The 27,731-nt window shown below is 41.0% G+C and overlaps 1 protein-coding gene across 1 annotated transcript; it reads right to left on the reverse strand.

The window, feature by feature from the left end:
• Positions 1-24,902: 24,902 nt before the first annotated feature.
• On the reverse strand, positions 24,903-25,520 carry LOC110943944. The gene has a single exon (XM_022185674.1). It carries the CDS (start codon positions 25,518-25,520, stop codon positions 24,903-24,905), a length of 618 nt encoding a protein of 205 aa, XP_022041366.1.
• Between the last annotated feature and the right edge of the window lie 2,211 nt (positions 25,521-27,731).

Here is a 27,731-nt window from a genome sequence, read left to right on the forward strand (position 1 = left end):
TGGCATGATGTCCCCTAAAATCAGAACTTTTCTAAAATTTTTATTAGACATCAAACACATTCATACCCATAGCACTCAATGGTTCACAAAGTTCTATCATCTATCTCATAAAAGCAAGTGTGTAAGCAAAAACATAATGAAAACTTACAAACCTCAATGTACTTCAAAGAATGAAAAGAAATTGCATACCTTGGTGTTGTAGAAGATGAGAATCACAAAAACTTGAAGTTCATACAAAAACCCACTAAAAGCCCCAAAATTTCGGCACCCTTATGCTCAAATCCGACCCCAAAACAAGGAAATCTTCAAAATACAAGTGTAAATCTAGATTCCTTGTGAAATTTCACCCAAAATGCACTCAAGAATCACTAAAATCGGACTAGATTTGAGCAAGATATGAAGATGTGAAAGTTGGAGATTAATGGAGTTTTAGGGTTCTTGATAGGGAAGAAGAAGAGAAAGAAATGTGGTTGGGGAAAGATGGATGAAAGGTGTGGATGAGGTTAATTTGGTTTTATTTAATTATTATTATTATAGATTTTTCGGATTTTTTTTATATAAAAACTGCCGACATAAATACCTCAAGCGTCCCACCCCCTTTTTTTCTCGGAACCGTAAGCTACGGTCCTCAGCCGTAGCTTACGGCTGGACCTGGAAGAAAATACCCTGCCGTAAGACAGGAGCTACGAGCCGTAAGGCTCTTTTTTTTCTTCTTGGAGCCGTAAGCTACGCCCATCAGCCGTAGGTTACGGCTAGAGCTGGGCAATCGCAATCTCATTCATTTTTTTTAATTTAGAATTCTTATATGTTTATTTGTTTATTTATTTGTCTTTTTTTTTATTTTTTATTTTTATAAAAATATGAAAATTATAACCCTACCCCCCGTTAAAAACCCGTGTTGTCCTCAACACTATGTTCGGGAAATCCGTAAGAATTTCCCCACACTTGTTTCAAACACCGGTTTCAACAGGATTTATTCAAAACGAAATAAACTAAACTAATTATTTACAAATACCAAACCTGGGCCTCTTTCACGTTTCTCCGTCATCCACCGGGTGTAAAATGTAACCCACTTTGTCTAGCTCGAGATTGTTGATATCATTACCTTCCAAGTACGGTTTGAGCCGATGCCCGTTCACCGTTTGTTGCTTGTTTGTTTGTTCATCTTGAATATCAACATCACCGAACCTTCCTACTCGTCGGACAACGTAAGGACCCATCCACTTGCTTTTGGGTTTCCCCGCGAACATTTTTAACCTTGAATTGTACAACCACACCTTTTGACCCACTTCAAAGTTCTTTTTCTTTATCTTCGCATCATGAACTTTTTTCAGTTTGTCTTTATATGCGGATGCACACTCATAGGCTTGATCCCTTATTTCCTCAATTTCATTCAATTGAAGCTTTCTCGCCCGACCCGCTTCATCATAGTTTGCATTCACCGTTTTAATTGCCCAATACGCCCGATGTGCCAACTCCATAGGCAAATGACATCCTTTCCCGTAAACCATTCGATAAGGAGTGGTATCAAGTGGAGTTTTGTAGGCCGTTCGATAAGCCCACAATGCATCGTCAAGCTTACTTGACCAATCTTTCCGATCCGTTCTAACCATCTTCATTAAAATTTCTTTAATTTGTCGGTTGGATACTTCCACTTGACCACTCGTTTGCGGGTGGTAGGGTGTAGCAATGCAGTGATTCACATTATATCTTTTTAGTAATTTTCCAAAATTGAATTTTTTAAAATGTGAACCACCATCACTTATTATCACCCTAGGCACACCAAAACGAGCAAAAATATTAGATTGCACAAACTTACATACGACGAAATGATCGTTGGTCCTTGTGGCAATAGCTTCAATCCATTTCGACACGTAATCAACCGCAACCAATATATATAAAAACCCATTTGAGTTTGGGAAAGGACCCATGAAGTCTATTCCCCAAACATCAAATACTTCTACTACCAAAATCGGTTGTAACGGCATTTCATCACGTTTCGAAATACTTCCCATTCTTTGACAATTGATGCAATTCCGGGCATACTCACAAGAATCCTTGAAAATCGTGGGCCAATAAAACCCACTAGATAACACCCGATAACCCGTCTTGTTCCCACTAAAATGCCCTCCACATGCCGATGAATGAGCATGGATCAAGATCTCTAAAACTTCCGTTTCGGGAACACATCTTCGTATCACTTGATCGGCCCCGATTTTGAACAAGTCGGGTTCATCCCATATGTATTGCTTCACTTGACTAAGAAACTGTTGTCGTCTCTTCTTAGTCCAATGATTTGGAATTGCACCCTTAGCCAAATAATTAACGAAATGGGCATACCAAGGTGCAACATAAGTAGAGACGGCCAACAAGTGTTCATCGGGAAACCGTTCATTGATTTCACTCGGGTCATCAACACCTTCCAACGGGATTCGGGACAAGTGATCCGCAACAACATTTTCACATCCCTTTTTGTCCCGAATCTCAAGATCGAATTCTTGTAGCAAAAGCACCCAACGAATCAATCGGGGCTTCGCATCCTTCTTTTCCATCAAATATCAGACCGCACTATGATCCGAATACACTATCACCTTGCTCCCCCAAATGTAAGATCTAAACTTGTCCAAGGCATACACCACTGCTAATAATTCTTTCTCGGTTGTGGTGTAGTTGAGTTGCGCCTCGGACAAAGTTTTGCTTGCATAGTATATCACCACCGGCTTCTTATCGACCCTTTGACCCAAAACCGCTCCAATGGTCGTGTCACTAGCATCACACATAATCTCGAACGGCTTTGACCAATCCGGTGGTTGCAAAATAGGAGCCTTCACCAACTGTTCCTTCAAAACATGAAACGCTTGCAAACATTCATCAGTAAAATCAAATGGAACATCTTTTAATAGTAGATTACATAAAGGTTTTGTGATTACACTAAAGCCTTTAATAAACCTTCGGTAAAACCCCGCATGTCCCAAAAAAGATCTCACCCCCTTAACATTCTTTGGTGGGGGTAAAGATGAAATTACCCGAATCTTTGCTTTATCTACCTCCATTCCCCGGTCCGAAATGACATGCCCCAACACAATACCCTCTTGAACCATAAAATGGCTCTTTTCCCAACTTAATACCAAGTTTGTCTTAACACATCTTTTTAAAACTTTTTCTAATTCATTAAGACAAGAATCGAAACTTGGACCAAAAATGGAAAAATCATCCATAAACACTTCAAGAGATTCCCCGACCATGTCCGAAAATATACTCATCATAATCTTTGGAATGTGGCGGGGGCGTTACATAGTCCAAATGGCATTCGCCGAAAAGCAAATGTACCATATGGACATGCGTGGTTTTGTGTTGGTCGTCCGGGTGAATAGCAATTTGGTTATATCCCGAGTACCCATCCAAAAAACAATAATATTTTTGACCGGAAAATTTTTCAATTATTTGGTCAATGAAGGGTAACGGGAAATGGTCTTTTGAGGTAGCCGCATTTAGTTTTCTATAATCAATACAAACTCGCCACCCGGTTACCGGGCGGGTGGCAATTTGCTCACCTTGTTCATCTTTCACTACCTGGATACCGGATTTTTTAGGCACTACCTGAGTCGGACTTACCCATGCACTATCCGAAATGGGATAAATGATCCCCGCATCCAACCACTTGATAACTTCTTTCTTCACCACCTCTCTCAAGTTCGGATTTAACCTTCTTTGTGTTTCACGGGTCGGCTTTGCGTCCTCACTTGTAATAATCTTGTGCATCACAATGGATGGACTAATGCCTTTTAAATCGGCTATCGTCCATCCAATCGCCGCCTTATGAGCCTTCAACACCCGCATCAATTCTTCCTCTTGAGCTACCTCCAAGTTGGAAGCAATGATCACCGGTAAAGTGTCATTCTCCCCCAAAAATGCATACTTTAGGTGCTTTGGTAGCTCCTTCAACTCCACACTTGGTGGACTTTCCAAAGAGGGCTTTGTACCCGAATCAATTTCCACCGGTAAAGAGTCCGTTTGGTGGGTCCATGGAGGTCTTCCTTCTTTCACCGCTAGAGCCTCTTGCTCTTTCTCTTCTACCTCCAACTCACATGCATGAACCTGCAAAGACACATCACATACACAAGAATCCAAAATTTCCTCTTCGAACTCCTTCGGGTCATATTCCTCTACAAAATCTGCTAAGAAACACTCATCACCATAAACATTAGTACCGTTAGTAAAAACATTTAATCTCATTTTTCTATTACCAAATGTCATGTCGACCGTACCATATCGACAATCAATAATAGCATGTGCGGTATTCAAAAATGGTCGACCCAAAATAACATTTTGTTGTTGAATTGGATCCGCGGATGAGTAGTCTAACACAAGGAAATCAACGGGATAATAAAATTCATCAACTTTAACTATCACATCCCGTACGATACCCCGGGGAAGTTTATGAGACAAGTCGGCTAATACAACCGTTGTCTCAACTCGCTTCAATGGACCGAAATCGTATTGGTCATATAACCCTCCCGGTAAGATACTTACTCCGGCTCCAAGATCCAATAACGCCCTTGTGGTTTGAAAATTTCCAACTTGAATGTTTTTAAGGGGCGTTCCCGGATCTTGTAACTTAGGAGGAAGGTCTCCTTTCAATACCGCACTTACCCGCTCCGTCAAGTCTACCAATTTAGGCACTTTTTGTTGCCTCTTTTGAGTACACAATTCTTTTAGAAACTTGGCATAAGCGGGTACCTGTTTGATAGCTTCAAGTAAAGGAAGATTAATTTTAACCTGTTTGAAAACCTCCCACATTTCCTCTTTTTGAGGACCCCATTTTGAAATAAAATTTTTTTTACCCGGATCTAATAAAGCCGAAGGAAACGGTACTTCACTAGACCCCTCACCCTCATTTACTTTTTCTTTTTCTTTAATAACTTCGGGTTTTTCAAAATTGGGTTTTTTAGAAGAAACAATGGGTGGTTCATTTTCTTCCTCACTATCTTGACCCGTTATATCCTCAACCACCCCATCAACCAAATCCGGTGAAGGATTGGTTTTGTACTCTTTCCCACTTCTCAAAACACTTACATGATGGATATTAACATTGTTACCTCTTGAAGTACCATGGGATGGATTTACCTTAGTGTCGCTTGGTAATTGACCTTTACTCTTTTTTAATTCGGACACTTCGGTGGCAAGTTGACCCATTTGAGTGGTCAAAGTTTGGATTGCTTTGTCTCGAGCCTCATCCTTTTGTATGCGAGCATCATCCATGTGGTTCCTCTTTTGCATTTCCGCTTGCATGCTCTTCAACATTTCCATCATTTCATTACCACCCGAAGACCCCCCTTGTTCTTGACACGCTTGGTATTGCTTTTGGTATCCTTGGTTGTTCCCACCTCGATATCCACTTTGATTATTATAAGGTTGACGTGAACCATAATTTCCTTGGCTACCTTGGAAATTCGGGTTTGATTGATTCGAAGGGTTCCCATAACGGAAATTAGGGTGGTTTCTCAACCCGGGGTGATAAGTGTTAGAATTCATATTGAAATTTCTAGCACCCCCTCCATGACCTTGAACGGCATGAACTTCTTCAAATTGCCCTTCCACCATTCCTTGGCAATTTTCCGCCGCATGACCTATTTCATTACACAATGCACAAACATCATAAATTTGGTTAGAAGTTTGTGTGTTACCATCATCAACCGCATGCACTTGTGTTCGGGTAACGGCCGGTCGTGCTCTCCTTAAAGCTTGAGCCTTTCTCTTTGAAGTGATTGCCATTTGCTCTAAAAATTCCCAATCCTCATGCTCATAGTTTGTGCCAAAAGTCCCATTTGTAATGGACATCAAATCTCGTGCATCTTCGGCACACAACCCTTCATGAAAGGCGTTCATTAACTCCCAAAGCTCAATCCCATGGTGGGGACAATTTTTTCTCATCATGTTTAAACGGTCGAAAGCTTCATGAAACATTTCTCCTTGTTGTTGTTGAAAGCTTCTCAACCCTTTTCTCGCATCATTGGTCTTTTGGGCGGTATAAAATTCGTCTAAGAATGTTTGTTGCATCTCCCCCCAAGTATAAATAGATGCCGAAGGCAAAGTGTAGAACCACTTCTTTGCCTTATCTTCCAAGGAGAATTGAAATAAGACCAACTTCACGTCATCGGCCGAAAAACCTTGACTCCCAAGGGTGTTGCAAATTGAGTCATAGGCTTCCAAATGAAAATAAGGTTCCTCCGTCGCTAGACCTTTATATTTCGGCAAGCTTTGTAAGGAATTTGTCCTTACTTCAAAAGTTCTTCCTTGGTTATTATGAGGGATGACCACCGGTGAAGGATTGTGAGTGATCACCGGTCTAAAATGCGCTTCAATACCCCTCGCATTTTCCCTAAGATGCCTCCTTGGCACACCGAATCGACCCCTTGGACGAACTTGACCCATTGGTCTTTGTATAGGCCCTTGTGGTGCATTTAGTTGTTGAAATTGTTGTTGTGGCAGCGGTGGGTGTTGAATTGGCCTTTGGAAGTGTGGTTGCACATTTTGTGGGCGAATTTGCTGCAAAGGTATCGGACGTTGCAATTGCGGCCCTTGTGGCCTTGGCCTAATATGTTGAGGTATGAGTTGTTGTTGTTGCACCCCACCAACATTTGGAATCACTTGTACTTGGCCTTGCATATAACCATATTCCCCTTGCTCTCCATCACCCCCATAAGCGTACCCGTCTTCATCAAAACCTTCAAACTCCTCATAACCTTCATCATACCCATCTCCTTGAATTCCCGACGATTGCCCAAATGGAAGAGTCGAGTATTGGAAACCCGACTGATTTGATGGTCGAAACGGTGTAGCATGGACAATAGACGAAATTGGTGCTATGGTATGGCTTGAATATGACGGACCCGCACCCGGAAAAAAATGGGATAATGGTGGTATAGTAGTGGAAGGGTTAAATGTGATGGTTGGTTCTTCTTGTGTGGTAATGGGCTGTGTGGTGTTGGTTGATGTGACATTTTGAAGTATGGTGGGTTCGGTAGTATTTGGTGGAATGGTGGTATTTGGTGAAGGTTGAGTGGATGTTGGTATAAATGATGAAGTGGATTCACCCGTAGTGGGTGGTGGTGGTGGTGGATCCATGTATCGAAGTGGTGTAATCGGTGTAATTGGTGTTGTTGGTGAACTGCTAATTGTATTTTCCCTTAACAAAATTCTGTTTGCTCGCAAAGTTCGCTCGATTTCCGGATCAAACACTAGCGGTGAAAGCTTGTGAGAGCTTCTAGTACGCATGCACCTGTAAATACCTGCACACTAAACACACCTCGCGTAAAACAGAAAAATGACAAACTCAAAGCAAGAACAAAAATAACACACGTTGCGCACTACTCCCCGGCAACGGCGCCAAAATTTGACGTGATGTCGTGGTCACAATCAAATTTAATCCCAATAACAACTATATAGATAGTGGCAAGTGGGTATCGAACACAGGGAGTTTGTGGAATATGTGTTATTTGAAAGTTTATCTAATTTAACTAAATTAAGCTAATTGCAATAAAATAAAGTTCAAGAGTTGGTTTGATTGATTGAGTTTTAAAAAACTAAATTACTATTCTAATTGCAAAATGAAAGTGTTGGTTGTAAACAATTTAGAGACAAATGATCATCTTTAGTTTCCGGTTTGCTTTGACATTTATGCTATCATTCCACTAGAAAGAACTACATAGACATAGCTCATGTGTGATTACTTGTAGTGATGAAAGGGAACTAAGTACTCAGATTCCTAGAACGTGAGGTTGTTACCCGATGATCAATTAACCCTTACCCAAGTCTAATTTTACCCATGATATCTCGATTGCCAACGGCACCAAGAATGTATGATTTCAAACTAGATTAACATAAGAATCAACAATTTACAACAAAGCAATCACACACCATAACAAACAAATCATAAAGATAAAGATTGTTATTCTAGAAATTAGGAAATCAAAGCATAAAGTCTTACAAACCTTCAACTAAAGACAATCATAACAAGTTTAGCCACTCATGGCTTTAACAAACATCATAACAAAGTCTTGATCTTCCAAATAAGTTAGAAACATAATAACAATGATTAAAGATGTCTTCGAGCCCCCAAGCACAACCAAAAATCGTCCCTTATTGTTGTGTAACCGAATGGGATTGATTAGAGGTGAAAGGGCATCATAAATCCGCATTAAAAGGTGGAAGTTACACATTTACGTAGGTCAGCGCCGTAAGCTACGGTGGCCACCGTAGCTTACGGTGGCTTGGAATGGCTTACGGTGGCTTTAAACTGTCATACGGTGACAAAAAGTGCCAGTCGGCGCCGTAAGCTACGGCCCTTGCCGTAGCTTACGGCAGGCTTCAGCATGAAAACTTGTTTTCAGCATAACTTTTTCGTTTCAACTCCGTTTTCTTCACCGTTTTCGCCTACGTTCTCGTAATTTCGCCCTCTATCATGCTATCCTCTTAATTCTTCAATTCCAAAAATTGATTTTTTCATTGATGCTCCAAATCACTTCCCTTTTAAGCTCTATTTGCACCTGCACGTCCAAACAACTAGTAGTTACCAAGTTCAAACAATTAAACGTGTAAAGCATGGGATTTTAATCTTATTAAGGCACTTAAGGGTTGTCCTACGGACCACCCGTCAATGTGCACAACAAAAAGGTGTACTTTAGATCACCTAAGACAAAATTTCCCTCAGAAATACTAGATGATGCAAGATCTGGAGACATCATTATGCAAACAAGCAAAGATGGAGAACAAGAATATGGTGTAATCTTCAGAGATCAAGACAATAACAAAGCTCTGTTCAGAAGTGTTGACATTTGTAAGTACTCAAATCAAACCCTGAGGTATATCTTAAGAACCATGAACAAAAGACAGGAACATCTTCAGAAGATAGAAAAGAACTTGGAAGGAAACAGGAAAGAAATTGAGCAAATAATTGAAGAATGGATTCAAGCAAGGGAATGGTACAAAGACATGTATGACAGCTGCAACAAATACATCTCCTACAAAAAGAAGATAAAGAAAGGAGATATGCATAAGAGAGTGAAGCTGAATTAAAAATTGTTTATTTTTATCTTTTATGTAATTTGTTTTTCAAAAAAAAAACTTTAGTAACTGGTTTAAATTTTGCAAGTATTTAGTTTCCACTGTTTGGAAATTTTATATTCATGAGATAGTTCATTTTCTTACAATACTTAGGGGGAAACTGTTAGGAAACTTTATTTGTAAGTATTGAAGAAAATCTCAATCAACTGGATCTCTGAAGAAGATAACAGTCCTGAAGAACATAGCAAGATGAAGAAAAATAGTTGGGACAACTGAAAAGCAAAGTATATACTACAAAGAATCTCAAGTTGATAAAGAGTTGATTTGGATTATCAGAGAAGGTCGTTTCTGATGGATCATCAGTTTCTGACAAATTCTGATCATCAAACTTTCTGATGATTTGTTCACCAGAATTTCTGATGAAGTGGCTTATCAGAAATTCTGATGACAGGCCCACTTGTCTAAAATCACAACCTATCCTGCCACCCATGACCGAAGCATGACATTATTGGTTTTCATGATTACAAATGTAACTTGAACGATGGATTCAATGAATATGTCAAATTGCTACTTTATGCAGGACTTATTGCATGAATAAACAATTGTTTATTCATGCCCACAGCCGTCTATAAATAGAAGGCTCGAGAGGCAGAAGATACTTGAGTTTGAAGCTTAGCATTCACATACAAACACTCAAACTCCAACTGCTCTTCTCACCCACAGAAATCAAGATTCATTTCTATTAGATAATAATCTTACAATCACCTTGTTAAACTAATTTGTTTCAAAGTGATATAAACTTGATAATTCTGTAGGTCTTGTTTCTTGAAAGTCTGATTTCCATTTCCGCACATCTTTTTCACATATACTGAAATCACTTGCCATATTACATAAAAAGAAGTTGTTATGGCCATACTGGGTCCAACACCAGACAAGACCTTGTGGGATTTGCAAATCCACAGAACATAAAGCCCTCGAGTGCAAGAAACTGAAAGACGCAACATGCTACAGTTGCAACGAAAAGGGGCACATTAAGACAAACTGCCCAAAGTATGCAAAGAAAGCGGATGAAGGAAAGAAGACTAATGCTAGAGTCTTCAGAATGGATGCAAAGGAAGCTGTGCAGGACGATAACGTGATCACAGGTACCTTTCTTATAAATGATGTGTATGCAAGAGTACGATTTGATTCAGGAGCTGATAAATCTTTTGTAGACAATAAGTTTTGCAAATTGCTGAATTTACCTGTCAAAACCTTAAGTGTGAAGTATGATGTGGAATTAGCATATGGCACTTTAGAAACCGCCTCAACCATATTAGATGGATGTTTCATATCCATTAAGAACCACTCTTTTCCTTTGTCCCTACTTCCTTTGAAGTTAGCCGGTTTCGACATAGTTTTAGGCATGGACTGGTTGTCTCATAACCAGGCCCAGATTGTCTGCAATAAAAGCAAGTGGTGATCAAGACTCCGTCTGGTGAATCACTTACCATTCAGGGAGATACCCAGTATGGACTGCCTGAGCAAGTGACTATGCTCAAGGCTTCTAGATGTTTGGCGAAGGGTTGTGTCATCTATATGGCACAAGTGACTATTGATGAGCCGAAACCCAAGATTGAAGATATCCCTATTATTTCTGAATACCCTGAAGTTTTTCCCGAAGAACTACCTGGTTTACCCCCAGATAGGCAAGTAGAGTTCAGGATTGACATTATTCCAGGGGCAGCACCTGTTGCTAGAGCACCCTACAAATTGGCACCAACAGAGATGAAGGAATTGAGAACACAACTGGATGAATTGCTAGCCAAGGGTTTCATTAGACCTAGTTCGTCTCCTTGGGGAGCACCAATCTTATTTGTCAAGAAGAAGGATCGATCGATGCGTCTGTGCATCGATTACCGCGAGCTTAACAAGGTCACTATCAAGAATAGGTATCCATTACCCAGGATCGACGATCTGTTCGATCAACTTCAAGGGGCAAGCTTCTTCTCTAAGATCGATCTGAGGTCAGGTTATCACCAACTGAAGGTTAGAGATAAAGATGTACACAAGACTGCATTTAGGACTCGTTATGGTCATTACGAGTTCCTAGTGATGCCTTTTGGGCTCACTAATGCACCAGCGGCATTCATGGATCTCATGAACCGTGTCTGTAAACCATACTTGGACAAATTTGTCATCGTCTTCATTGATGACATTCTGATCTATTCAAAGAACCAAGCTAATCACGAGAAGCATCTTCGCTGTATTCTTTCACTGCTTCAATAGGAGAAGCTTTACGCCAAGCTTTCGAAGTGTGAATTCTGGCTTCGAGAAGTCCAATTTCTTGGACATATGGTTAGTGAGCGTGGTATCCAAGTGGATCCCGCTAAGGTGGAAGCGGTCTTGAATTGGCAAGAGCCGAAGACGCCCACTGAAATTCGCAGCTTCTTGGGATTGGCAGGATATTACAGGCGTTTTATTGAAAATTTTTCAAGGATTGCTGCACCCCTAACTTCTTTAACTAGAAAGAATGTTAAGTTTAACTAGGGTCCTAAGCAGCAGGAGTCCTTTGATATCCTTAAGCAGAAGCTAAGCAATGCACCTGTGTTGACATTGCCTAATGGAATAGAAGAGTTTGTAGTATACTGTGATGCATCACACACCGGGATGGGATGTGTGCTTATGCAGAAAGGCAAGGTTATTGCCTATGCTTCACGTCAGTTAAAAGTGCATGAAAAGAATTACATCACCCATGACTTAGAGTTGGGCGCCGTTGTATTCGCACTGAAGCTTTGGAGGCACTATTTATATGGCATCAAGTGTGTGATCTATTCTGATCACAAGAGCCTCCAGCATCTGTTCAATCAAAAGGATTTGATCATGAGGCAGCGACGATGGATGGAAACTTTAAATGATTATGATTGTGAGATAAGATACCATCCTGGCAAGGCGAATGTAGTCGCCGATGCCTTGAGTCGAAAAAAAAGAGTCAAGCCTATTAGAATCAATGCCAAGAGCATTGAGATAAAGAACAATTTGAATGAAAGATTGTTAGCTGCACAGAAGGAAGTTGTGCTAGAAGCTAACTATCCTAATGAAAAGCTAGGAGTAACTGAAGAACAGTTATCCTATGGCAAGGACGGAATTCTAAGGTTAAATGGACGAATATGGGTTCCAGTTTATGGAGGGCTACGAAATGTTATCCTCCAGGAAGCCCACAGTTCCAAATACTCCGTTCATCCTGGAGCTGACAAGATGTACCAGGATTTGAAGGCAAACTTTTGGTGGATAGGCTTGAAGAAGTCTATAGCTACCTATGTAGCAAAATGGTTGACTTGTGCACAAGTCAAAGCTGAACATCAGAAGCCGTCAGGTTTGCTGCAACAGCCTGAACTTCCCGAGTGGAAGTGGGAAATGGTGACGATGGATTTCATCACCAAATTGCCAAGGACAAGGAAAGGAAATGACACGATATGGGTAATAGTTGATAGACTGACTAAGTCAGCACATTTCCTGCCCATTAAGGAGACTTATAGCTCCGACATGCTAGCCCAATTGTATGTAGATAAGATTGTGTCTCTACATGGTGTGCCTGTGTCTATTATCTCTAACAGAGATACTAGATACAGGTCACATTTTTGGAAAAGTTTCCAACAATCATTGGGCACGCGCTTAAACTTCAGTACGGCTTACCATCCTTAGACGGACGGACAGAGTGAGTGTACAATCCAAACCTTGGAAGACATGCTTCGAGCATGTGTGATCGACTTAGGTGGTAGTTGGGATAACCACCTACCACTAATCGAGTTCTCGTATAACAATAGCTACCATACGAGCATTAAAACTGCTCCTTTCGAAACCTTATATGGTAGAAAGTGCAGAAAGCCCGTTTGTTGGGCGGAAGTTGGAGATATCCAGCTGACAGGACCTGAAATAATCTTTGAAACGACGGACAAGATTGTCCAGATTTGTGACCCTCTGAAAGCTGCCCGTGATCGGCAGAAAAGCTACACAGATTTGAAGCGTAAACCTTTTAACTTCGAAGTAGGTGACAAGGTAGTGCTTAAAGTATCACCCTGGAAGGGAGTGATGCGATTCGGTAAGAAAGGCAAGTTAAGCCCGAGATACATAGGACCCTTCGAGATCATCGAACGTGTCGGATCAGTTGCTTATAAGTTAAACTTACCTAAAGAGCTCAGTGGTATTCACAATGTATTTCACATCTGTAATCTGAAGAAGTGCTTCGCTGACGAATCACTAGTCATTCCACACACAGATGTACACATAGATGAGAGCTTAAAGTTTGTTGAAAAACCTGTGTCGATCGAGGATCGACAGGTTAAGAAGCTTCGAAGGAAGTATATACCGATTGTAAAGGTTAAATGGGATGCCCGTAGAGGTCCCTAGTACACGTGGGAGGTAGAGTCCACGATGAAAGAAAAGTACCCTCATTTGTTTCAGTAAATCTCGAGGTCGAGATTTCTTTTAAGGGGGTGAGGATGTAACACCTCGAAAATTTACGTCCTATAATGTATTGACACGTGTCATAAGCTGGAACGTGTTAATGAATACTATAGAGGGACTAAAGTTGACAAACATAGAAAGTATGTGAATTCAAGGGTTCAAAATGTCAACAAGGGATAAATATACTTTACAGTAACCCTACATGATGCTCGTACCTTCAAACGAATGAATCATGGATCATATGGAACTAAATGTGGAAGAAAGTAGGGAATTACAAACTACAGGGGTTAAATGTGTCAACATGTTTAAGTTATACCTCTGAGTGACCCTTTAGAAAGCCTGAGGCTTTGTAACGATAAATTATGCTCACTGGAATGCACGAAATAAATTTCATAAAGTTTCCTTATCAAATGAGAAAGTTATGATCGAATTCGTACATGAGGGGTTGAAAGCGTCAACGTTGAAAGTTAAGACTTTTCGGGTAGTAATAAAGTGACCGAGGACTTAACAAGACGGGTAAAAGTCACGAGGCCCTTATACGTAAATAAGAAAGGCCCAAAATGCAAAGTTACCCCTCCGTAAAACCAAGAGCCAACTGCAATAACTGAAAACGATTTGAAAAATCTTACAGCAGGTCTCAGGCGGGCCGCGTAAGATATAGCAAGGGCTTACGCGGGCCACGTCAATAGTGCGAAGATTTGATTTCTGTCAGTGAGACTAAGGCGGGCCGCGTAAGCCTTGTTAAGATCTTAAGCGGGCCGCGTCAGACGCCCAGATGCAGAAAACGTTGGCAGCAGCACTGTTTGGTGTTTTAACCGACTTAAGCCATTATTTCTCAGCATGGGCGACCCCTAAACGACTCCTAGGCACTAGGGACATGTGTTGATGATCAGGGGCAATGGCTAGACTTAGTTGTCATGATCTTGAGCCACCAAGATCACTATAAAAGGCCATTCATGTTGTAACAATTGTTCACACCTTCAATCTGCATTTCTGATAATCTCTGGAGCTCAAGTGTCTTCTAAGCATCTCTGGTCGTTCATTAGACTTCAGTAAGTGTGCTTAACCTTTCTTAGTTAAGTTTTTGCTTAGTTTTAGCTTAAAAGTCAAACCGTCGTAATTAACGGTTGACTTAACGATTAATCACTAATGGTCCAGTAATTAGTCGAATCAAAGGTAGTTATATGTTGGTAATTATGTGGGCATTAAACCCTTAAAAGGGAACCCTCTGATTCCCACTCTAACTAGTTCAAATGTCGGGTCAAAGTTGCTTAGAAAAAGTCAACAGAATGCTAATTTTCGATTTAACGCATAATTAACAATGTAGAAGGCATGTAACATATTTTATCACTCATATAACTTGATAATAAGTATAAGAACTGGTCTAAGCTTGTTTGATCCGACCATTTACTGTTTTGACCCGGTTCGGAACCGAAAGTCGCAAAACTTTGACTTTTGCTTTGACTTCAGTTCTGACCCGATTTAGTGTGAATTAGAAATGCCTTAGGACTTCCTTAGGACCAGGTTACATGATGGTATGACCCTTTGTGACTCGTTCGTTGTTTGACCGAGTCATTTGCACATTTCCGTTAAATGCTTAAATGTTGACCATAATGCCCTTTTGACCTTAAAATGAGAATTTTGGACATGTGATAGGACAATAACCTTAGCTACTGATTTCTAAACATGTCCCTAAAATTTCATGTCAATTAGAGGTCTTGAATAGGAGTTATGCTAAATAGCGCAATTAAGAAAGCTTTTGTTAATTAAACGGCGCACTTAGCATAAAGCCTATCTAAACCCAAGTTTCGACACCAAACCTTTTACACACTGATGTAATATAATATTTTGGGATTTTTAAAGATTTTTAATTATTTTTAACCTGCTCATAACCTAAGGTTATGACCTTAATTCGGTAAATACAGAATATACCATTTTCGGACGTAAAATGAGTTCTACATAGTATTTTGACGCCAAACCAATTGCTACTGATTTTAAATAATAAATAAAGTATTTTGAACTATATAACCTGATCAGAAAACTCAGATTTCCTGTATAACCCGGAAATCGCTTAAAACGACTTTATACGCGTATTAAACGCATAGTTTGGGTTTAAAACCATTTTTGTCATAAAGACTTATTATCTACTGATGTAACTTGTTAAAATAAGTGGTTTTACTGATTTCTTCAGACCCGAACATCAGAAACATAAATAATCTCTTTTATAATCTTTAAAATGACCAAAATACCCCTACGGGGCGTATTATGGGATTAAAACTCGTTATGGGCATAATGGAAGGTATCCTACTGATATCACAACATGTTTAGAGCATATTGACTTAGGAAACCTGTGTAAGACTCTTACGGTTACCCGTTACGCCATTTACGCGTTCGGTTCGATTTATGTAACTAGTTTACATAAATTAGCCGAAACGGGTCAAACCTTGTTGTTTTTATCTCAAAATCCAGAATGTGGTTGGATTACCCATATTATACAAGTCTTCAAACTTGACGGGTCAAAATTACATTCTATTCCGGTCTCCGCTTATTCGTGCGTTCGAACCGTATCTTTCATTAAAACTAACCAGTCTAAGTTTAGGCTTAATTAAAGACCCGTTAGGATTCTAATAGGTTATTATAAACCTTCGTTCCAGAATAGGAGACCCGGTAAAAGCTACTTGCAATTGCTGTTTGTGAAATATACTTTGCAAAGGTAAATACTTTTAACTTATTTCCCTATACGGGCTTGGGGTACGGTATATAAAATACCGCTTGGTCCAGCATTGAATCTTTAATCGAATAGAGGTTAAATTATTGATATGCTCTGTTTTGAAATGTTTTGTTTGCTTAAAGCCTTTGGGGGGTTAATGACCATGTCCCGGATATCCTTGGCATCATCTTACGAGATGGCCACGACTTGAGCACGGGGTATAGGTGTACACCCGTCTGTGCATAAATGAATAAATAAATGATGTGGTGTGTCTATTGATCTTTAACCCGGACTACGGAACGGGCTACTGAACGCATAAGAAACATGTAATTCGTTTACAAGTATTATATTAAAATAATTATCCCAAGTTATAAAGAGTTTGTGCCACGTGCATTCAAATCAATTTTATTAAACCTTTTTCAAAAGTGTCGGTAGAATTTATTTACCGGTGTAAACTGACGTATTTTCCCAAAAAGGTTAAGTGCAAGTACTATGCGAACTAGGATGGCTTTCTCCTAACGTCCACAATAAGTCTCGCAAGCTTGGATGTCAACTGTTGAACAATGTTTCCAATTTATTTTTGATCCCCCTGTTGATTATTTTCAACTGTTTGTGATACATGATATTACAATAACATTCGGTTGAAATATATCTATCTTTTGCTTCCGCTGTGCATTTAAATATTGTGTTGTTTGACTGTAATGTTACCAACTACGTCACGATACTCCCCCACCGGGCCCACCGGTGAAACGTGTGAATATCGGGGTGTGACAAGATTGTGGCACCAGAGGATGGGTCATATACATCTTAGAAAAATGAGTCACTTGGTGCACAATGATTTGGTTACTAGGGTTCATGTAAAAGGTTTTCATCTGGAAGGGGAGTGCATTAGCTGCGTCAAAGGCAAGCAGAAGAAAAAGTCACACCCTAAAAAGCAAGTCAATTCAATCTCAAGACCTCTGGAGAGACTTCACATGGATTTGTTTGGTCCTGTGAATGTCAAAAGTATTACAGGAGATTACTACTGTCTTGTGGTTACTGATGATTATTCTAGATTTTCGTGGGTTTCATTTTTAAAGTCGAAAGATGAGACGTTTGACAGTTTGATGGCGTTGTTCAAAAAGAATGAAAATCTGTACCAAAGGCGCGTTAAGAGAATCAGAAGTGATAATGGTACTGAATTCAAGAACAACAAGATGGAAGAATTTTGTGATGAAAGAGGTATACTGCATGAGTTTAGTGCTCCGTACACTCCGCAGCAGAATGGAGTTGCAGAACGTAAAAACAGGACGCTAATCAAAACGGCCAGAACAATGCTGGCTGATTCAAAGCTTCCGATAAATTTTTGGGCAGAAGCTGTTTCCGCCGCATGCTATACGCTCAACAGAGTTCTCACTGTCAAGAAATTCATCAAAACATGCTTTGAGTTGATCAATAACCGCAAACCAAATCTGAAGTCTTGAACCGTTTGGGTCACCCTGTACAGTTCTAGAGCCTTTTGGAAAGTTTGGTCCGAAGAGTATTGAAGGGATATTCATTGGTTATGCAAGTCCATTACGACGAGTCTTCATTCCAAACTTGAAGCGGATTATTGAAGCTCCTAATGTTGAATGTCAAGGTTATACAATGCCGCCGCAGAATCCTGGAGATTCATGGCGTTATCATTACGACAAGTTGTGGGATTCGTTTGACATGATGGAAGAACCAGAAGAAGAAGAAGATTTCTTTGATGAGTTGGATATTTTGCGAGAGTATGAGTTGTCGCAGGAAAGGTTCCCAGCTTAGTATTCTAGGCGACCACGACAAACTTTAAATGATGATGAAGCAGGTCCTAGCAGTGCTGGTGAACATGATGATATCCAACAAGATGAAGTTGCTCAAGATAATCAGATGGTTGCGAATGATAATCAAGAATCTGAGAACATGCCCGTATTTGATCATGGTGATTCAGATTCTGAGGGGGAGCAAATTCAGCTTTCAAGTCAAACAAACCCAGTTAGTGAACATGGTGCAAATCAGAATGTTACTAATCTGGAAGGCGAGGTGGATGTTCCAGGCGAAGTGATGCCACGAACTCTTTCATACCATCCAGAGGAGCTGATCATTGGAGAACTGCAATCAGGCGTTCGCACTAGACGTCAAATTGACCAAGGGCTTACTTGTTTTTATTCTACAGTAGCACCTTTTCAAACTGAATTTTCATTGAGTTGTTTTATTTCGCAGATCGAACCGCGAACATACAAAGAGGCGCTAAATGAAGATTCTTGGGTTAATGTTATGCAAGAAGAATTGAGTCAGTTTGAGAAGTTGGGAGTGTGGAAGCTGGTAGATTTACCGGAAGGTCATAGGAAGATAAACACAAAATGGGTGTTTAAGTGTAAGAGAGATGATCGAGGAGTAGTTGTGCGAAACAAGGCTGGACTCGTAGTCCAGGGTTTCAGTCAACAGGAGGGGATAAATTTTACTGAAGTGTACGCTCCTGTAGCTCGACTAGAAGCAATCATAATTTTCCTAGCATTTGCATCGTGGAAAAACTTCAAAGTATATCAGCTAGATGTAAAATCGGCATTTCTCTACGGGAAGGTTAAAGAGGAGGTATATGTCAGACAGCCGCCGGGCTTTACCGATCCAATCCACAAAAACAAGGTTTATTTGCTGGACAAAGCGCTGTATGGTTTACACCAGGCCCCGAGAGCTTGGTACGAGACTTTGTCTCAACACCTACTAGCCAACAACTTTATCCGAGGGAAAGTGGATGCCACTCTCTTCACCAAAGAGGTCGACGGACATCTTCTGATAGTTCAAATATACGTGGACGACATAATATTTGGGTCTACAAATGAGAATTTGTGCAAAGATTTTGAATCAGTGATGAAGCAGAAATTCGAAATGTCATTGATGGGGGAGATGAAATTCTTTTTGGGTTTACAAGTTGATCAACTACCTGAGGGAATTTTCATTCACCAGACGAAGTACGTTCATGATATTCTAGAGAAATTTGGGATGTCAAGTTCTACTCCAGCGTCAACCCCACTAGCGATGAATCATGGGATACACCCACATCTCACTGGAGATAGGGTAGATGAGACGCTTTATCGTTCCATGATCGGTTCGTTGATGTACTTAACTGCTTCAAGACCCGATATCATGTACCCAACGTGCCTCGCAGCAAGATTTCAATCTAACCCGAGAGCTTCGCATATGATTATTGTGAAGAGGATATTACGCTACCTGAAAGGAACTCCAACATTGGGGTTGTGGTATCCTAGAAAAGGCGATTTCACGCTCGAAGGGTATTCCGATTCCGATTTCGGATGCTGCAAAGTCAATGCAAAATCAATAACAACGGGTTGTCAGTTCTTTGGACCTCGTTTGGTCACCTGGCAGTGCAAGAAGCAAACCTCTGTGGCTCTATCCACATGTGAAGCGGAGTATGTATCTGCTAGCAGTTGTTGCTCTCAGATCTTGTGGATCCAGCAACAGATGCACGACTACGGTTTGCAATTTCTAAATACCCCTATCTTTGTTGATAATGAGGCCGCTATAAATATAACGAAAAATCCAGTACATCACGCTAAAACGAAACATATAGAAATTCGTCATCACTTCATCCAAGATTGCTTCGAGAAGAAGTTGATACGAATTGAAAAAATCCACACTGACAATCAGAAAGCTGATTTACATACCAAAGCTTTTGATAAAACACGTTTTAAATATCTTTTAAAACTGAATGGTATGATGTTTTTCTCGGTGTCCGATGGCATTATTGGCGTTGATGAAGGTATTGTTGTAGATGACGATGAGAAACAATCTGCAATGGTTTGTCGATTTTTTACTTGTTTTGGTATTTAGGGGGAGTAGATATATTTTCAGAAAATACAAAAACAGTAAAAAATTCAAAAATCCAAAAACATGAGAAAATTTCAAAATCCAAAAATAATAGATAACTGGAAAAGAGCTTGTGTGAAAAAGGGAAAATGATAGTACATCAGTTTGACAGTTACTGTACGCTAAAGATTTGTAAAGTATAAAGCGTTAAACAGTCTCACTGATGATGTGTCGATAGGTTTTTACACATTTAGTAGGTTTGTTTGGGATAAAAACATAAATTTTAAACTTGCTTATTTCGTGGGGAACACTACTTGGATATATAGGTAACCCCTGAAATCTCGTTTGAAAGGTCCCTCTTTCTGAAATACTAGGTCTTTATACTCAGTGATATCTGGGGTATTATTCCGGGACTTCTGCTGAATGGAAGTTCTGACCTAGTCCCCGAATAATACTTTCCGCATTGCTTGAAACATAGCGCAGCCCTCAGCATAAATGATTAAACAATAAAATTGATAATCATTGCTGTTGAAGAAAAGATCCTCTAAAGGGGACACACCGGAAAGTTGAACCGTCATCTTTCTGCTGAACGGAAGTTCTGACCTGAGCTCTCACGGTTTCGCATCTAACCCCTTACAGATATCATCTTTGGTATACTCACCTGTAAGACTGAATATTGGGATTCTGGATACGGGAGTATATTCAAGAGGTGGGACACATGAATGAGTTTAAGTTCTTAATTCACCTAATTCATATCCTGAACAGATTGAAGATTGTGTGAGAATTTAAGTGGACCAGTATATCGACAATCTAAGTGTATTGTTTAATTCTGAGTATGAAATTAAAGCTTAACGGTACTAGTGACTTGTCTGATAACTGATATGATTCCCTAACACGCTCACCAAAAATATGTCTGTAAATAGTTTACTTTCTATTATTTTCTGCATATAAGTTTCTGTATTTCATTTCTAGTTTAGAAACATTATTGAAAATCCAAAAAGATTTTTCGTTTCTGCTTTATTTTCCTACAAACCAGAGTAGAAAGTTGATTGTCTGATTCTTGAAGACTAAAGCAGATGCAGGAAGTTTCTGGACTGGAGGATGAGGAGAGCTTATCTTGATAAAATCTGATTGATGAAAAGTCAAAAGCAAGTTCATTAATTTGAAACTTGTTATTTTTAGAAATTGTTTGAAAATTCTTGAACTAAATCAGTTTGATTTGTCTAAAATCAACCAAGGTCATTAAGTTGGACTTGGTAGATTAATTGAGTAATCAGGGTCATAAACTTGGACCTGAATACTTGAGTGGATTTCTAAAACTAATAGATATTGTGATTTATTGTTGAAAATCAATAGATTGTAATGTTATATGATTGAGAAACAGGTTGTGGATTTCAAAATCCCCATGGTATCAAAACGTTAAAGTTTGATCCAGAATTCAAGTCCCAGCATTCCGAGAAGGGGAGTCTGTGAAAGGAGGAGTCAGAATTCTGAATCAACAGTCAAAGGGGAGATTGAAGATGGAGCTAGGTTGAGATCTTGAACCTGTGAAGAGAGAGTTTTTACAATGTGAAGACAAAGTTGGAAAGAGACAAAGACTGAAGACTCGACGCCGAAGACTTCTTCAACATCCAAGGGGGAGTCTGTTGGTGCACTGAATGTCTGTTTACTACATCTTAATCGAGTCTTAGGTCTAGATAGGTTGATTAGGGTTGGAAAACAAGTTTAGTGGATATATCATGTAATCCGCTTCAAATGACTTGTTTGTCATTTCAAGCGAAATCAGGTTAAATAGGTATTCCGCTCGAAACTTATTTTAGTGATTCCGCTTGGACAGTTCAAGCGAAATCAGATTTCGCTTGGGATTGTCATGTCAGTTCAAGCGGAATCAAGAGGCTATAAATAGGTGAGTGTTCAAGTCATTTGTAACGTTTGGAGCGGAATCAGGTCGTTGTGTAAGAGTCGAGGTGCTGCCAAAATTTAGTCAGAATTCATTATAAAGACTCGGAAAAGCAGTAATAGAAAGAAAGTTAAAGAGAACAAGTTGTGTGACGTTGTTTACTTTGATTCCGCCTTAGTAAATGATGATGAACTGCCTTTACTGACTGTTTAGGGTCACGGAACCGATCCAACATTGTGGATGCGAGTTTACTCAGCGCGTCTGCTGGTTTATTCTCGCTCCTAGTGATGTGGTGCACCTTGTAGGAATAGAAATTTTGCAGTAATGTCTTTGCTTGGTTCAAGTAGAGCGCCATCACGTCTCCTTTGGCATCGTACTGCCCATTGATATGTCCGGCTACTAACATTGAGTCCACGTGCGCTTCAATGTGTCTGACTCCCATCTTGATTGCCAATCTCAAGCTGACAAGGAATGCTTCGTATTCGGCTTCGTTATTCGTACTTTTGAAGTCTAGCCTTATGGGGTACGTGAACTCATGTTTGTCAGGGCTTACTAGCCTGAGCCTGCACCGTCTTCATTAGACGCCCCGTCTGTGTATAGTAGCCATGGTTCCTCTGTTTGTTGCCTTTCAGCTTTCTCCATTGCTTTACACTCCCGATTCTTTTAATCAGGCACTTCCGTCATGAAATCAGCCAGTACTTGGCCCTTGATTGCTGGTCTTGGCCTGAAAACCACATTATGGCCTCCCAGTTCTATCGCCCATTTTGCTAATCTTCCAGAAATCTCTGGCCTTGCGACGATGTTGCCGATGTTGTAATTTGTTAATACGTGAATGACGTGGTTGGCAAAGTACATGCGCAGCCGTCTTAATGCATGGATTAGTTCTAGCACTAGTTTTTCCATTATGGCATACCGATTTTTTGGTTCGGTCAGAGTACGAGACACATAGTAAACCGGTGTTTGAACACCTTGTCGCTCGACGAGTAAAACTGCTCCGACTGCTCTATCGGATGCTGATAGATATAATACCAGAGGTTCTCCTTTCACTGGTGCCGTCAATGTTGGCAATCTTATGAGGCAATCTTTCATCTCGCGGAATGCGCTCCCGGCTTCCGGAGTCCACTGAAATTGGCTTTTCTTCATGCAGTTGCGGAGTGTCTTGATAAACGGGAAAGATTTAGCTGCGTGATTGGCTAGGAAGCGGTTAAGTGCTGCCAACTGTCCTGCCAATTTTTGCATCTCTTTGATAGTTGATGGTGAAGGCATTCTCTCGATTGCTTATACCTTTTCAGGATTTACTTTAAAACTATCTTTTGTGACAATGAAACCCAGGAACTTTCCTTCTTCCATGCCGAAAGAACATTTCGCTGGGTTTAGCTTGATGCTTACACTGCGCAGTGTGTTGAATGTCTTCTGAATATTCACCAGCATCATACTTTCTTCTTTGCTCATGATGACTAAGTCATCCATATACACTTCGATGTATTTGCCGATGGCATCACTGAACGTTTCATTCATCAATCTCTGATAGGTTGCCCCTACATTCTTTAAGCCGAAAGGCATTTTGGTGTAGCAGTACAGCCCTGTCGGCGTGCGGAATGAGGTTTTGTCTTCGTCTTGGATGGCCATCTGAACCTGGTGGTACCCCTTGTAACAGTCAAGGAAGCACTTCCATCTGAATGTTGCTAGCGAATCAATCTTTTCATCGATATCTGGTAAGGCGTAACAGTCGCGTGGGCATGCCTTGTTCAGATCCTTGTAATCTACGCACATTCTCCAACTACCATTCTGTTTCTGTACCATTACAGGGCTCGCCACCCAAGTTTGGTATCGGACTTCTCTGATGATACCAGCATTCAACAGTTCCATGACTTGCTCTTGCATAGCATCGTGTTTTATGTCTCCCAAGTGGCGTTTGGCATGTACCACCGGTTTTGCATTTTCTGAGTCATTTAATCGGTGTTCCGCTATGTGCCGTTGAACACCCACCATGTCAGCTGGTGTCCAGGCGAACACATCCATGTTTTCGAACAACAACTTTTTTAGCGCCGCACGCGTGAGATCGGACATTGCAGGGCCCAAGGTAACTGTTTGTTCTGGGTATGCATTGTTTAACACCCATTTTTCTGCTTCCGCGCGTGGTGCTGGTTTGCTTGCCTTTACTGGTCGGACTTCATCCGTTGCTAAGACTTCTTTGCTTGGGTATATTATTGCTATCCCTGTTTCTGTTGAGAATCGCACAGCTGAATGTGGTCCGGAGCAAATCATACTAAAATCTCCTTGAGACTCTCTTCCCAGGAGGATATCGTGTCTTGAATGCGCGGGCAATACCATGAACGTGACTTCTTCTGTTCTTGAATTTCTTCCGTCTGAGAGTAGCATCGGGAATGATATCTGGCCGAGAGGAAAAACGGCTTCATTGCAAAAACCAGTTAGTGGGTAGTCAACAGGTTCCAAGCGCGCCTTGTCCTCTTGGTCGAATTGATTAAAACATTGTTCGTATATGATGTCCGCGGTGCTCCCTGGATCGATAAAGATGTAGTCGGTTTGGTAGTGACCAATTACCCCATATATGACTATGGGTCTTCTTTCTCTTGGACCTCCTCTTACAACCGGGAAAACAACTTGTCTTTCGCGCCATGAGTCATCTTGTGTGCGCTTGTTATAGTTTTTTCTTGGCCTTCGTGGACCCCCTTGAACCATGTGGGTTTCTAATTTCAGGAGTTTTTTGTTATCTGGCCCTTCTTCTCTTCTTTGAATCTGGCGGTAGTCGTGCTTTCCACCTTTTATCAGATGAGTGGACAAGACCTCGGAAGGGGTCTTTGTTAGGGGTGTCCACTGTTTTTCTCTGTTTTCTCCTTTTACTTCTTTTCGATGGGCTATCTGATTGATCGTATGGCGCGCGTCCTCTTTTGCTGGGCTTCTTTCTCTGTGACCGGATGTTTTCCATGGTTAGCCTCTGCCCTTCTTGTTATGTCGGTCGTTATGGTTGTATCCGCGCTGACGGTTGTCATCACCGGTCAACTGTTTGTCAGTTTGCGCAATGGTTTTTGTTGCCTCAATGAAGGTTTCCCAATCTTTGGGTCCTCCGTCCCTTCCTTTTAGCCGCTTGATTAGATCGTCACATTTTACTGCCCTCATGAAATGCGCGCACATCATCTTCTCACCTACATCTCCAATTTCCAGACATTCTTTGTTGTATCTGGTGATGAAGTCTTCCATGCTTTCGTGGCCCTTTCGCCATATGTTCAAACAATCAGCCGGATCTCTGGTGTGCCTGCGCTGCTGGGAAAAGTGCGCGAGGAACTTGTCTCGAAAGTCGATCCATGATTTGATCATTCCTGCTGGTAGGCTGTCAAACCAAACGCGCGCTGCGCCGATGAAGGCTTGGGCAAAGAGATGGCACCAAGTTGGTAAATTCCATCCGCCTGTTGCTCCTGCACCATTAAAAACTTGAAGGTGATCATCCGGGTCTGTCAAGCCGTTGTATTTGCCCACGTTGTGTGGCAGTTTCGTTTTGTCAATAGCGGCTGTGGCAATCTCTCTGATGAATTTTGAATTTTCGGCCATGTCGTCCGGACGATAGCTCAAGGTGTAATCATGCTCTGCTTTTGGGTTATAACCTACGCGCTTGTGAGGTTTGTATGCTTCGTGTTCTGGCGGCAATCTGCTGAACGATGTTCTTTCTTTGTATGTCTCGTCGTCTTCTTCTTTATAACTATCAAGCTCGTCGTTTATGTTGCGCGGACCTAAACGACTTCGTATGGTTTCCTTGGTGGGTGGGAATACTGCACATAGTTGCTTTCCATTTCACCGTAAGTGTCGCGTGTGTCATGCGCACTTGGTTTTCTGATGTTTGGCACAGGTCCTTTCTCTGGACGCAGGTTCCATGCATTGGTCTGCTGAGTTGTGTGTGTACTCAAAGACCTTTGAGGTGGAGTAACGAATGCGGACTGGTTGGCTTGTGCTTGAAGAAAAGCTTGTTGTGCGCTAAGTTGTGTGTAAACGAGATTTATATACGCCATCTGTTTGGCATACCAGGAAGCCAGAGTTTTTCCTTCGGGTAGCCCTAGAAGTGCAGAGAAGTTCAGCTGTGCCTGTTCCGATGGAGCTGAGGGGCCAGCTCCATGGCTTGGTGTTTGCACTGGTGGGGGTGCTTGTTGGACTACCCCAGATGAAGGTTCCATGGCTTGGTGTTTGCACTGGTGGGGGTGCTTGTTGGACTACCCCAGATGAAGGTTGGAAAGTGGCTCCATTTGTAGTTTGGGTGGTGATCCTAGTTGGAGGTTGGAAAGTGGGTCCAGTTGTGGTTTGGCTAACAACCCTGGATGCACTTCCAAAGTTACTAGGAAAATCGTTGTTCATTTGCCCTTCTTGGATGATTTCGTTCCTTTGGCCCCTTTGGACGTGCGCGGTGTCCGAAATGAGCTCAAAAGAAGAAACTTCTCCATCCACCTGGTGGGAAGGGGTTGTTTCTGCCATTTCAGAGAGTTCTTTGAAGAGAAAAGAGATGAGGGTGGTTTTGCAATAATGCGGTAGGCGCCAATGATGAAACACAGGTTAACACCGAGGTCAATCTGTGGGATTGTCTCTTCTGTGGGTTCAATCTTTTTCTCTACTCGTAAAAAGGCTATGATCCTGCAAAACAGCAACACCGTTAGTCTCGTTAAGAGGGGAATATGGGGGTTTCCCTCTTAACCAAGCTCCGGCGTGAGAACAAGTACTGTTCTGAGAGGGATAAAACAGTGTGTGTTGAGTGTGAGAGTAGGGAGGGAAGATGGAAGAAACCTGAATGATGAAGGGTCCTATTTATAGTCGGGCGATGGAAGAGGGAAGAGCAGCGTTGCCAGCTGTTACAGGGCGCCAGCTGTCCGACCAAGGGGAATATCCTCTTGGTCTCCTCTGCTGTGGTCAGGGTACTGGTACACGTGGCGCGCCTGTATTTGCTCATGCTGGAAACGTCGTACTGCTGATGTCAGTCCTGCTCCTTGATTTGTTACAGGCCTACATGGCGCTTGATGAATGGTGACACATTTGTCCTTTTTTGTCGGAGGAAGCATCTTTGGTGCCACGTTGCCATATTCCAGATGAGTTTGAAAGAAGTATAGAATGATGTTAATTGTAGGTAGAGATACTTACTGCAAACTTGATGGTGTCTGGCGAGAATGACCTGGTATGGATTTTTTTGGTAGAAATTCATATAATTTTTATTTAGTGATTCATATAAGTAACCAAGTGGTGGTGGTTGTGCTTTGTACAAAGAGAGAATAAAGATTTAATTTATTTATTTATTTATTTTTTATTGTTTTACATAATAATCCTCAGATATTAAATATCTGTATAATAGTCCTTGTAATGGTGAAAAGACAAATAAGCCCTCATATGCAAGTCACATGACCAGATTTAACAGGAAATTGTAACTAGCTAGGTTAGGGCGAAAGAACATAACATGCACGATTTTAAAACATTTAGTACAAAACTTATCAGTTTTAAAGACAAGGGACGCCGTCTGAAATTAAGTATAAATATGAAGGATAAAATTTGCAATTAACTCTATACTCATCAATTAATTTGTGCAACACTTGAACGTGGAACGAGTACTGCTGATGTCAGTCCTGCTCCTTGATTTGTTACAGGCCTACATGGCGCTTGATGAATGGTGACACATTTGTCCTTTTTTGTCGGAGGAAGCATCTTTGGTGCCACGTTGCCATATTCCAGATGAGTTTGAAAGAAGTATAGAATGATGTTAATTGTAGGTAGAGATACTTACTGCAAACT

This window comes from Helianthus annuus, chromosome 5 (genome assembly GCF_002127325.2).
Source record: "Helianthus annuus cultivar XRQ/B chromosome 5, HanXRQr2.0-SUNRISE, whole genome shotgun sequence".
Classification (NCBI taxonomy): domain Eukaryota; kingdom Viridiplantae; phylum Streptophyta; class Magnoliopsida; order Asterales; family Asteraceae; genus Helianthus; species Helianthus annuus.

Bases quoted from the DNA above. Each gene is read 5' to 3' on its own strand.
- LOC110943944 (XM_022185674.1), bottom strand. From the start codon at position 25,520: ATGGCCGAAAATTCAAAATTCATCAGAGAGATTGCCACAGCCGCTATT.